General features: G+C 50.1%; 2 protein-coding genes across 10 annotated transcripts in view; one reads left to right on the top strand and one right to left on the bottom strand.

Moving 5' to 3' along the window:
- The window catches only part of FAM13A (family with sequence similarity 13 member A), a 139,060-nt gene extending 134,760 nt beyond the window's left edge, over positions 1-4,300 (top strand). For all 7 annotated transcript variants that reach the window (XM_042807847.1, XM_042807846.1, XM_042807845.1 and 4 more), the window contains one exon: positions 485-4,300. In XM_042807847.1, the coding sequence (XP_042663781.1) occupies positions 485-611 (127 nt within the window). In that variant the 3' untranslated portion in view covers positions 612-4,300. The remainder of the gene's footprint in view (positions 1-484) is intronic.
- A 3,178-nt stretch (positions 4,301-7,478) lies between these two features.
- The window catches only part of HERC3 (HECT and RLD domain containing E3 ubiquitin protein ligase 3), a 52,976-nt gene continuing 47,592 nt past the window's right edge, over positions 7,479-12,862 (bottom strand). For all 3 annotated transcript variants that reach the window (XM_042807928.1, XM_032983318.2, XM_032983317.2), the window contains exons 23-25: positions 12,232-12,415; positions 11,381-11,483; positions 7,479-9,351 (exon numbers count right to left, since the gene is read on the bottom strand). In XM_042807928.1, coding sequence (XP_042663862.1) covers positions 9,143-9,351; positions 11,381-11,483; positions 12,232-12,415 — 496 coding nt within the window. In that variant the 3' untranslated portion in view covers positions 7,479-9,142. The remainder of the gene's footprint in view (positions 9,352-11,380; positions 11,484-12,231; positions 12,416-12,862) is intronic.

The following is a 12,862-nucleotide window of genomic DNA, read 5'->3' as shown; positions in this document are numbered from 1 at the left end:
ACTGGAAACTTAAAAGTTTCATGTAAGCTGAGAGAAATACGATCAGATACCATCTTCCTTTCCACAAGTGTGCCTGTTCATGTAAATGATGTGGTGCAAAGCCAGAAGCAGCTGTATTTTATTTTGCCATGCTAGCAGACTGACATTCAGATGGCTCCTGAAATGTTTTTCAACTGTTGCATAGCAGCTGGCAATTTCAGAGAAGTAAGGCATGCTTCAAAACAAGGTTTTGCGTTTGGAACCCTGGGATTGTGTTCAGCATCGGTGTGCAAGTGTCCCACGCGTCGCTGGAGCAGTTTGCTTGCCCCTCTCTTTTCCCCCTCCTCCCTCCCCTCCCTCAGAGGATAAAAGTTTGGGTCACGTTCCCTGATGGGGAGTGGAGGAGAGGAGGTGCTTTGCAGGTCTTGTTGGGGGGTGGAGGGAGGCTGCTGAGGGGAGATGTCCTGTTACAGAAATGCTCATGATTTGCTTTTACTCCCACTAGGAACGTGCAGAAAGAAGACCGCACTCCTATGGCTGAGGAATACAATGAATACAAGCAGATTAAGGCCAAGCTGAGGCTCCTGGAGGTCCTGATCAGTAAAAGAGATATTAGCTCCAAGATCATGTAAAGGAGGAGATTGGTTTTGCCGGTGAACAAAGAAGAGAGAACACCAAATGGACAAATGAAGTGGATGCAGCGGGAGCCTGGCTGGGGAGAGCTGAGGAGCTCCCTGGGAACTGAAGGGCCATTTCCAGAGGCGGGAGGGGGAGGAAAGGTGGCTTTCCATCACTCTCTACACTTGCTGCTGCCCGCTCTTTCTCCAGGCCTGATGCCCAAAATGGAGTTTGCCAGTGTAGGAGACATGACACTGCGCTCAGTGACTTCACTGAAGGGATCCTTCTGTTTTGATTTGCTTACAGATCCTGTAATACTTAGGATATCAAAGCCAGCCATGCTATTCTTTTTTCCCAGGATATCATAGCAAGAGGCAAAGTAGGATGAATAGTGATTAAATCATCATATAGCTTCTACTTTAGTTTAACAGACAAGTGCCCTGACTGATCTAGTGTGAAGGCACAGGTCAGAGAGCACCAAGACTGTTCTCTTGTAGCTACAGTAAAGATTTGCTCAGACTTTTGACCTGACTGTTTGGAGTCCAGCATCTTCTGTTGCTCTAGATAAATGCTGTAAGAATCTCTCGGTCATCACCCAGAGCTGGTGTGAGCTACAGTTTTGCCTAGGCTTGAGCTGGGTTTTCTTCCCACTTTTTTGATGGCTGACTGGGCTGAAGTAGAAGAAAGCGCTTGCATCTGTTTGGGATAGCAAAGAAAATGAGCTGTGCAGCAAGGTTTTTGCCAACTTGTTCCACTTGGAAAGTGATACTGAAACGTTATCGCCATGTTGAAGCAACTGGGAGGAAAAGGTTTTAAAAGCTTTAAGTCAGAATCCCCTGGGATTTTGGTAGCTGATCAGTTAAATGTCTGGTGTCAAGTATCTGGAAGATATTTGGAAGACCCACCCTGTTAGTACGTGTGCTTCATCACCCGATACAGGTGTAAGAGTCCAAGCTGAACAGTCCATGTGGGTGTCATACATATTCACTAGCCTGAATTTTGTTCTTTTTATGTACACCATCAACCAAACTACGTGGGCTGCAGCAGTGACACTCTGATGGTGGCAACAGAGGATGGTCTTTTCTTCCCGGTGTGCATTGGTGGTATCCCAGCACAGAGGGTACTGCGGGGAACTGAAAGCCTACAGCCATGCTCTGTGTATAGAAAGGGCCCGTGTCTCAGGTGCAGGTTTTGACAATTCAGTGTTTTCAAATTCGCTGATGACTTTCAGAAAAGAAAGTCCTGGGACACCTGGTTCAGGTGCTCATGTCAGACAGATGCTGCCTGAAGGAGTAAGAGGCAGCGAGTTCAGGAAGGCACGGAGGAGCTGAGGGCTCAGGGTTCTGCAGTCCTGGGCCGCCTGGGCTCTCTCTCCCACTCCAGAGGCTTGTGTGCACCAACTCACTCTGCCCTGAGCCAGGGCATGACCCTGATGTCCCAGGGGGAGAGTATTTCTGTAATGCTTGCTTTTGCGTTGATCCCCCAGGGAGCTACTGTGCAGAAGCCCAACGGCTGAAATCAAATGCAGTGCAGTCATCGTAGCCAGGCCTTACACAGGTGTTGCCAGAGGAGACAAGAAGAGGACCCCAGAACAACTTCTCCCCCTTCCTATGGGCAAGTGGGCTCAGGAACAGATGTATTTGTGCTGTGGTGCTTAGACTTACCCCCCTCCCACTCGCTCTATGTGCCATGTTAATTCTTGACAGAACTGATGCCGAGGGTGTTTTGGTCTCTTCAGGATCCCGTAAACACTTCAGAAGGCAACCTTCTCCCAGTGGGTTTGCACATGCCCGGCACTAGTCTGGATGGGCAAGGCAGCGATGTGCATCAGTCAGTGAAAGCACTTAGGACAGGGGCTCCCAGGTTGTTTGCGTTTTTTTACTGATTGCGGAATTGCCCTTTCTGTATAAAATCAGACTGGATTTCATATTTCCAAAGAGTCCGGAGGATTTGCACGGCGCTGACCTGAGGCTTGGCTTTGTCCGAGATGCCAAGCTCCCATCACATGAGATGTGGGCCCTGCCTCTGCAGAACTGAGCTAGTGTTAACTGGGATGATAAATGGGCTCAAAAACTGCTTTTGAAGTTGTTTGGCTGGAAGGGAAGAGTGAGCAGGGTAAGCCCCTGGCTGAACACAGGGCAGTGCAGGAAAACAGCTCTGCCTCTGTCCTTCAGCCCGCTCTTATGGGCTCCAAGTCCAGAGTCAGCTCTCCCTGCTTGTTTTAGGTAGAGCAGCTGAGCCAGACTAGCTGCGGTGTCACTCTACTAGTGGAAGTGTGGGATGAGAAAGGATGTTGGGTTACCAAAAAGTCCCTAGCACTGGCTCAGTTTTGTGTTGTTCAGGCCCAGTTCAGCAAAGCAAAAACGTGCATGGTGAGCACGTGCCTCATGCTAGTCTGCCTCTGGGACTTTGCTGAATTGCGATGGGCTAAAGCTTGGGTGTTTTGCTAAATCTGGGCCTGGACATCTTTATATGGACAAAAGAAGCAGGTTTTGCCCTTCCTTTGTAGTCATACATTTTTCCAGTGGGCCAAGGCTTCCCAGGAGTAGGTTTTCTCTGCTTATTTTTAAAAGCCTGTTTGCACTGTGTACTGATAAATTATCTGTGTTGCTGGGTTTTGCCCCTGACAAATCTTGATAAATGAAAATGATATGTAGGGAACAGTCCATTTTATTTTTAAACTGATGAGATTGTAGCATTTTCTGATGCTTAGTTACCGCTGTTTACATGGTATATTGCTAGAATTTCAGATAGTTTATATGAAATGTAAGTACAATTATGCACTTTAGAGAGTTTATATTTTTGAACTTTGAAAGCTAAAAGTAACAAAACCTATTAACTGAGATTGTACATTAAAGAAAAAAAACTGCACCTAACCATCTCTCTTTTTAAACTGTTCTTTTCAAGTCTTTCCCCATGGCAAAAAGGAAAAAAAAAAAAAAAGGAAAAAAAAAACCAACAAACATCATCTGCTTCGTTACGAAGGGAGCGACTAGGAAAGACTGTTGTAGAGAATTGAATTTTAAGATTTCAGTCCTGGGAAGACACGTACAAACGCTCAACTTCTTGCCCTGGGTTTGCAGATGCTGTGACTCCCCTCTCCCAGGCCTGCACAGGAGGAGGGCTCCAAAACCTGAGCACTAAAATGTTGTCTTTGTATTTCCCACAGATGATTTGACTTCCCACTAACCACAAATAGCCAGAAATTATGTTTGTCCCACCACGCTGCTCGAAGTCAAGCATCCAGGCAACACCTGGGCATTTTGTTTGATGATTTGTCTGTGCTGACATCAACGACTGTTGACTGGACAACATTAAATACAAGACTGTGTTTTGAAAAGGTGTGAAGTACTGTACAAAAATCGACTTTATGTGATATAAATAAGCTGTTAGTAGAAGACAACCTGTTTCCATGTCACTAGAACAAACTGGCTGCTGTAGGATGGCAGTACGGCCTGCCGGGCTCCCCAGCCCCTGGGGCCATTTCAGACACGCATGTCTGTGTTACCACATCGAGGTATAATAAATCATTTTAGTTTATTTAAATGATGATGAGGAGTGGGTTGTAGATGAGAATGCAAGAGTTAGAGGAAAAACTCATCATTCTGACAAGTTGCATTTGGTTCTGTTTACTCCTGAGTAAACAGTCAAATAATGGATGTTTATGTTAAAGGCAGTGAAATTAAAGCATCTTACCTTTTAATCACTTTGCTAAGACATCAGTTGTTATTCCCGGGACGTGGGAGTGTCGGAGGGTAAGTGCTGCCAGACATCCTCCAGCCTGAGGTGCTTCCCAGGTGCTCTTCGGAGGTGGTTGCGGACCGGTGGTTCGCTGGCGCTTGACATGAGCCGCGGCGCTGGGAGCTGGGCTGCGGCCTGCGCCTGTCCCTGCGGTGCCGGCTGGGCAGCGGGGCCATCACGGGGCTGTGCTGCTCCGGGACCAGCGCTGGCCCCGGCTGGCTGCTGGGCCCGGCTGGCTGCTGGGCCGGGATGGCTGCTGGGCCGGGATGGCTGCTGGGCCCGGATGGCTGCTGGGCCCGGCTGGCTGCAGGCCCCGGCTGGCTGCTGGGCCTGGATGGCTGCAGGCCCCGGATGGCTGCTGGGCCTGGATGGCTGCTGGGCCCGGATGGCTGCTGGGCCCGGATGGCTGCAGGCCCTGGCTGGCTGCTGGCCGCCTCACAGACACGCAGCTGCCAGGGGCTGGGCCCCCCGCGTGGGTTTTGTCACGCGAGGCCGGGTGGTGCTTGGTGTACCTGTGAGGTGTGGAGCTGTGCTTCAGCTTACTTTGGCTTCGCTATTTCCGTTTCCTACCTCTCGGGGAAGGGATCGAAGGCCTTCAGGCTCTGGGGGAGGGAATTTGGGTCCCCGCTTGTTTCCCTAAGCCAAGGCCTAGGAGGGGACTTTGCTTGATCATGTGCAGGTGGGAAGTTAATTTTGCATTTGAAAACTGTAACAAGTGCTGTGGTCAGGAACCCTCAAGTGCGGGATGACTCGCTGTAACCGGTGGCTCACTCCCTTCCTGTCTCTGCATGCTGCCTTATTCCTGAGGGGCAAAAAGACCCCTGTCCCAGTGGGTGCATGTACCCAGCGCTTCCTGGTTTGGCCAAGGACACCGATTCCAGCAATGTCCCCTGCACGTGTTAGAAAGTGCTGTCAGCACCAGGAGCATCAGCAGAACCAGAGTAAAACCTGTTGCATGCCTTTTTATATCTGTATAAAGATATAAAGATGTACAATGATAAAAAGATGTACAAGTAAATCTTGTATAGACAGAAATCTCTCCCTACATCTGAGTTGCCTAACTCCCCCTGTCACATCTCTGAAGAGTGGCTGCTTTTGCTGTTTGCCACCTGTCTTGTCCCTGATTAAGAGCAGGGCTGGGGGGGGGGAGGTTAGAGAGCTGTATTAATGCTAAAAGTGATGCCATTCTGTGGGCTAAACGGGCTGTGGGGGTTCGGGGGCAGAGGAGATCTGTTTCTGCAGGGCATTTCCCTTGCAAACATTTAAACAATGCATAAAATAACTTTTTCCAGCTATAAAATGGTAAATCGAGAGTACAGTTACTGAAAAAGCAGGGGAGCTTATTGCCTGTAAGTGCAGGCCGTGAAATCCTGACCCTTCTGAAAGTGTTGCTGTTGGTTTTGCAATAGTGCTCACCTGCATCTCATCACTGCTTTTTTAAAAGAACAGTAATGACATTGGCCCAGCCTCACCGGGCTCCTCCTCTCCCTTGCCCCTTCTTGAAATTAAAAAAACAAACAAAACCTGAAATTGTCACAGACTGACTCAAAAATAAATTTTGCACTGATTTCAATACCTGGAAAAATACAAAGTAGCCTGCAGTCAGTAGAAGGGAAGTAAGTGGAGCAGAGTGTGCCTGGTGTAGCATATGAGCTTCATTAACTTCATTAATGTCTGTAGCCTGCAATGGCTGCATCAGAGAGAGGCAATAAGGAGACATGCAAGAGGAGAGCGAGCCAGGCTGCTGCTCAGCAGGATTTCCTGGTGTCCTCCTGTTTCTCCTCCGGGGGGGTGGCCAAGGTATCGCTGCTGTTGCCCATCACTGCGTGCAGGACTAAGGCCCTTTGCTTGGGATGCGAGAGACATAACTTGGCTCGGAGAGTCCAAGTGTGATCAGCCCACCTCCACCCCCATGTGCCTTGGTGCCCTGCAGTAAGAAGATTCACAGAAAACTTGTTTAAAAAGCCTGTGCCCTTGGAGAGGGGCTGCTTGCTCTTCCAGCTCTTGAGGGGGGCAGCGGAGTCTCGCTAACCCATCGGGTCCCTGGCAGCACGGGGTGTTTGTTGCACCCTTGGTGGATCTTGTGCGTTCAGAGCGAACCTTGTGCCTCCCTTTGGACACCTGCACACCCTGGTGAGCCCTCTCCTCCTAACCAGCTCTGTGGATACATCCAACAAGATGATACATTATGCAAATAGCTTGGTGTGTATCAAAGAGATGAGTTGGTTAGAGCGCAGAAGCCAGTACCTGGGGAGGGGTTGTGCCTGACTGAAAAAAAATTAACAACAATTTGTCAGGCTGCATTTGCTGTATAAAAGCAACTAGATGACTGTCACGCAGCCCCTGTATTCCACAGGTCATGAAACCTTAGCAAATATGGGCTTGGGTCTGTGTTTACATGACTTCCATAATCAAGTTGAATTTGAATCTATGGTGTCTCTTTAATGTAAATAGCTTGACAAACATTATGTGTACATTTTGTATTTTGTACAAAACAAGAAAATAAAACTATTTTGACTGCAGGTGCTTGGTGACAGCTTCTGTTAAGTGTGTGACTTTACTGGGGGGTGGGTCTCAGCTCTGTAGCAGCAAGGGCCCTGAGCTGGCTCCTGCCCTCTGGGTCAGTGTGCCAAAACAGAAGCAGGGGGTTGATGTTTCACACACACCCCTTGGGTTAAATACCACCTTGCCCCAAGATGAGGCGGCTGGGCGAGGCCTGAGCTGGGTGTGCAGGGGGGGTGGGTGTGTGTCTGTGTGTGTGTCTGTGTGTGTGTGTGTGTATGCTGGGGTGTGGCTGTGCCCCCCTGTCCTCAGCAGCCCTGGCTGCCCCCTCCTCATCCTCCTCAGATGAGCATGCCTCACGGCTGATACGCAGAAAGTAGGTACACAAGTCACTCGCTCTATAAAATATATACATTCTATAGGCACTACCCTACAACTCTACCTAGACCTGACACAATTATACACTACAGGTCACACAGGATCTACGTTCTACTGCGAGGAGCTCGGCAGGGCCAGGGCAGGGGGAAGCGCCGCGCTGCCTCCAGGCGCTCGGAGGTACCGCGAGCCCCACGGGGAAGGCAGTGCTGGTGCCTGGAGCCGCCCCTCCTTTGCCTCCTGACCCAAAGGCAGCCACTCAGTCAGAATTAAACATCAAATTTATTGCATAATACTGTACTATGTACACACACATCGAAAATAAACATTTTATATATAACTGTGTATTTGTCTTCAATGCTGCATTAGAAAGAGGCTGGAGGGCTCTCGGTGTAGCCTACAGCTTGTCTTAAAAAACCCAGAAGCCTTTAAAACCTTTTGTTATGAGGTGCAAAGTTCAATACTGCATATTGAACATGATGCATAAATACTATGTCCTAGTAACAAGTCAATGTCAAAACCACGCTAGGCTTAAAATGAGATTTACATCAAGACCTGAAAAATTGGGGGGGGGGGGGGGGGGGAGGCTCATTCAAACTTCATGTGATGGGAGGGGGTATGAGACTGGAGGAAAGAGGATAAAGGCTCTCCAATCTTACAGGATAGATTTAGATAATAATTTTGCCTACTCAAGTCCTAATGTACATTTCCAGTCTAATTCATACAGATTGTCCTTTAGGGCCCCCCAGCACAACAGCTGTCACGTGAAAGGGCTCCTCCCAACCAGCAAAATAACGTAACCCTAACTGCAAGGATAAAACCAATCTCCAAACAGAAGGTTACGGCTCAAATGCGCGGTCTCATGCTTATTCCTCTTCTCTGACCTGATGGGACTGGAGAGCTCGTACACACCTCACACCCCCCCTCACACGTACATTCACACGCGCGCGACTCCTCTGGAAAAAGGCGGCAGTGGCAAAAGCAGCCACCTCACCTTGTGTTGGAATAACAGGTCTGTTCGGATGGAAAAACAGAGCTCGAGCTCGGCAGTGCCCACCCGTCAAACCTCTAGACTTGCCAAGATAGAAACACAACACAAGAGAGATGCAATTTGAGAAACCCATTATTCTAAGTAGGGTTTGTCCTTCCACAAGCCTGAACACAAACCCTGCCCCTGAGGAGTCTGAGGCTTCTTTAAGAAGACATTGCTTAGAAATAAAATTTGAGACAAGTAAGAAAAAACAAGCCAACACCCCCCACCCCCAAACTATCACATTCTCCATGAGACATCCTGGTGCAAAAAGACAGAGCATCACTAATACACCGCCCTGGGGGTCACAAATGACGTCCCAGCCCAGTACCATCCGCCAAGGACAGAGGGGATATTTCCATTCAAAGCAAGAACCAGCTTGCATTTAAAAAGGGAGGTAAAAAGGGTAGGGGGAAATCACAGCTTTTCAAAAAGGAGATCACCAGTTCATCCTTAATTTCCACCATAGCCTAAATGCAAGGAACATCAAAATATTTAAACTGGATTAAAAGGAGAGGTGAGCGTGAGATAGAGTGTGAAAGAAAGTGTATGAGAGAGAGGGAGTGTGAGAGCGTGTGCCTGTGGGTGATAAAAGCAAACTACAAGGCATTGCTGGGAGGGCAGTGATGTCGAGTTGGAGAGAAACCAATAAAAATGACCACTGAACTGATTTTGTTCAGTAGGTGAGAAAATTAAAAGCAATAGCCTGTCCCTGCTGAAGCCCCACAAAATGCTGGCAGCATCAGGCTGAGACTGCATCATTTCAATCTATTATTAATATTATTATGAATTCTATTTTCCCCCCCGCAATGTTCTGATCCCTTCCTTTACAAAAATAAAGCCACGCCCATCGTTTTCTTCCTCCGTACCCAAGCGTCTGCGCCTCTCCCACGCAGGTCAAGCTAAGCTGAAGCCCTCGTAGTGATCAATGGCTTGCACCAGGCGGGCGCTGAGGATCTCCTTGCTGCTGTACTTGGGCAGGTCCAGGAGGTTGTAGCAGGTGTGTGCCACGGGCAGGTACTGCTCCCCGCTGGCGGTGGACTGGATGACGATGCGCAGGCTGGACATGCCGTAGATGGGAATGCGGTCGCTGCCCGTCAGAAACACTGGGAGAAGCAGAGGGAAGGCTGGACAGTGAGAGGGCACCTGAAGGCCCCCTCCATCCCCCACCCGCGCCACGGGACCCTGCCCGGAGGGACCGAAACGCTGACTGAACTCCACGCAGGGCACGGCTGGCCCCACAGAGGAGCTGCAGGAGGGCAGAGGCAAGGCCACAGAGCGGCCCACAGCACCCCCCTCCCCTGAAAAATCTCCCTCTTACGCCCGGGAAGGAGCAAAAGGAGGGCTGCCCGATGCCCGGGGCAGAGGCTCCCCCCTGGGGAGAGGCAGAGGGGGCCCAGCCACCCTCCCTGCTGCCTCCCCTCCCAGGCACAGCCCCTCGATGCCGGGACCAGGGTTAGTTCCTCCTTGCTGCTCCCCACCACTCACGCTCGCCCTGAGCGTGACCCTCGCGCACTGTCCCCGACACGGCAGTTTGGGGGGGGGGGGGGGGAGTTACCCACAAAAGCCTCCGCTGTGAACCGAGACTCTCCCTACACAGCTGCTAACTCCAGCGTGCAAGTGTTGGCTGAGCCATTTCTCCAACTCAAACGTGCAGGAGAACTAGCTGACTGCTTATTTCTTTGGGGGAAGGAAGCCTCACAGAGAAACACTGGCCTTTATCCTTCCAGAAGCCACAGAATCACGGAGTGGCTGAGGTTGAAGGGGCCTCTGGAGGTCCTCTGGGCCAAACCCCCTGCTCACACGGAGCCACCTAGAGCAGGCTGCCCAGGACTGCGTCCAGCTTTTGAGTATCTCCAAGGATGGAGACTCCACAACCTCTCTGGGTAAAGTGTGCCAGTGCTCTGTCACCCTCACCGGGAAAAAGTGTTCCCTGATGTTCAGAAGGAACACGCCGTGTTTCAGTTTGAGCCCTGTGGCTCTCGTCCCGTCACTGGGAACCACCCAGAAGAGCCTGGCTCCCTCCTCTTTGCATCCTCCCTGCAATTATTTGTATTCATTGATGAAGTCCCCTCTGAGCCTTCTCTTCTCCAGGCTGAACAGTCCCAGTTGTTGCAGCCTTTCCTCATAGAGGAGATGCTCCAGTCCCTCAGTCATCTTAGAAGCCTTTCGCTGGAGTCTCTCCAGTACATCCATGTCTCTCCTGTATACTGAGGAATCCAGAACTGGTCACAGCACTCCAGGTGTGGCCTCACCAGTGCTGAGTAGAGGGGAAAGATCACTCCCTTCGACCTCCTGGCAACGTTCCCCCGAATGCTGCCCAGGGTACCATTCGCCACCTTTGCAGCAGGGGCACACTGTGGGCTCACCTTCAATTCGGTGTCCACCACAGCTCCCAAGGGACCGAACGCTGCTGGCTGTAGCAACAAACTCAGAACCACCTGACCTTAAAGGCATGTATTTCTCCTTGTCTCCCCTTTTGTCCCCCAGATAAAGTGACCCCCACGCGGCAGCTCAGATCTGTGGGTGTCTGGGACACTTGAAGCAACACACCCCCCTCACTCCCCAAGGCCCCTTCTGCAGGGGACTCCCTCTCCTTCTCAGCACACCACCCACCATAACAGCACAAGGAGACCACCGCCAGGAGGGGAGGTATCTGCTACCCAGTCACACCAATACACAGTCTCATTTTCCTGCCACGTTATACACTAGCTTCTCCACTCAGCTGTGACCCCACAACTGCCCTGTTGCCCCTAAAACGAGCGCTGCAATGTCTGAAAGCTCAGCTTGCAGAAGAAGGAACCAGGTTAAGTATGGGCACTGGGGACCGCTATGAATTCACCACCTGGCAACGCGAACGGATGGAAACTGCACTCCCTTGTGAGAGTCTGCATCGGATCTTGCACCGCAGACATCACCCAGTGATTTTAAGGGTAAAAATGAACACAAAAGAAAAAAAGCCAAGAGAGGGAGAAAACAGATTATCTGACTAGCAGATAACTCAGGAGATAGCCATTCATGCTGGATCATCTTCAAGCACTTAATGCAATGTGTCATAAGCCTGGAGCTCTCCTGACACTCCCACCTGAGTCTTAAATTTCAGGAGACACTCTGCACCCACCACAAGATACTTACAGAGAAATTTCTTCTTCTTTTCCAAGGGAAATGCATGAAAGGTTTCCCAAAACATTCTCACAGTTGGGTGTGTCGCAGTGTAGTCTCCCTTGTAGACAGCACTCTGTTAAAAAAAAAAGTCGCATCATTTCATCTGGCACTAGAAAACAAAGACTAAGCAGAACCCAGACCTGATCTCTTCCGGTATCTGACATCAGATCAACGTCTGACAGTTAAGAAATGGAGCGCCAGATGGGTCGTGGGCAATAGCATGGCTCAGAGACCCAGCAAAGGGCTCTCCCAGCAGTAAGTGGAAGGCAGGCATTACTCTTCTAGTTATTCAGCTAATTACATGTGTCACAAGGAATCCTGGAGCACCTGTTCACAGGCTGGACTCATGAACGGGATCACGTATTCTGCACTGCAAAGCCACTTCTACTGCTGAGGCTGAGACAGAGCAAATAACTTGCTGATCTATGCATTTTGAGAGGATACGACTCCTACTTTGTGTCCAGACTTCCCTCTGAACCCTGGGCAGTGTACATTTTGCCCTTGTGCAGTGGAGCGAGTTTTACTGACTTTGTCTCCTCCCATCATTCTTAGGTTTCATCCCTAAAAAGAGCAGATGGAGGTCATCCTCCCTCGTTCTTTCTCATCCTGAATTTCCTCGCTGAGCTTTATCAGCAGCAGGACAGCCCAGCAAGAAACTTCTCAGGTGAATGATGGCAAGGTGTACAAGGACCATTAAAAGAAAAAAAAAAAAAAAAAAAAAAAAAAGACATCTGTGGCTTATCACGTCTCATGTCCCAGCCTAGTGTGCAATCCTGGTACTTGTGAAAAAGAAGAAATATACAACAGAAGGGAAGCTTTACCTCCTCCAGTTCCTCCCAGTTGTAGTTACTGTTTCCAACTATCATGGCTCTGAGCTCTGTGGGCTGGAAGAGTTCCAGGACTTTCCCACCACACACTTTCAGGAAGCCAGTGGAAAAGGCCGCATACCACTCATGGATGGAGAGATTGAAGATATAATTTACGTAGGCTTCAACAAACTCTTTCCTAGTGCATCGAGACAGAGCAGGCAAGGGAAAGCACTTTTAGTCATACGCCCAAACAGCAGCACTGTTACGTTCTCCTGTTTCTGCCTGTAATGTGTCTTGCAAAGATGAGTCTTCAACAGGTTCAACCCACTGCCCTCCTCTCACTGAGCTGAGTCACTGCAACACAGACAAAGTCTTAGGCCGCAAGTACCACCATATGTCTGCTTGTTCCCCGGCACCGGCAGCGTGGGAGGTCCCCCAGCAGCCCAGGCTCCGTGCTACCAGTCAACCCACCCAGTGGCCTTGCATCCAGCTGCCCACGGGGCCAGGAGAGAGCCAGAGGGGCACCAAGCGCTGGGGAGCCCTCAGGAACAGAGCCCTCTTCCCTGTGGAGCCCGTGGCCTGCGCAGAGGTTGTGTTAAGCAAATATCAGGATTCAGTCCCCAGGGGGACGTGTCCACCCCCT

Source organism: Tyto alba, unplaced genomic scaffold (genome assembly GCF_018691265.1).
Source record: "Tyto alba isolate M040663 unplaced genomic scaffold, T.alba_DEE_v4.0 Super-Scaffold_6, whole genome shotgun sequence".
NCBI classification, from domain to species: Eukaryota; Metazoa; Chordata; class Aves; order Strigiformes; family Tytonidae; genus Tyto; species Tyto alba.
This window is presented reverse-complemented; position numbering and strand designations above follow the sequence as displayed.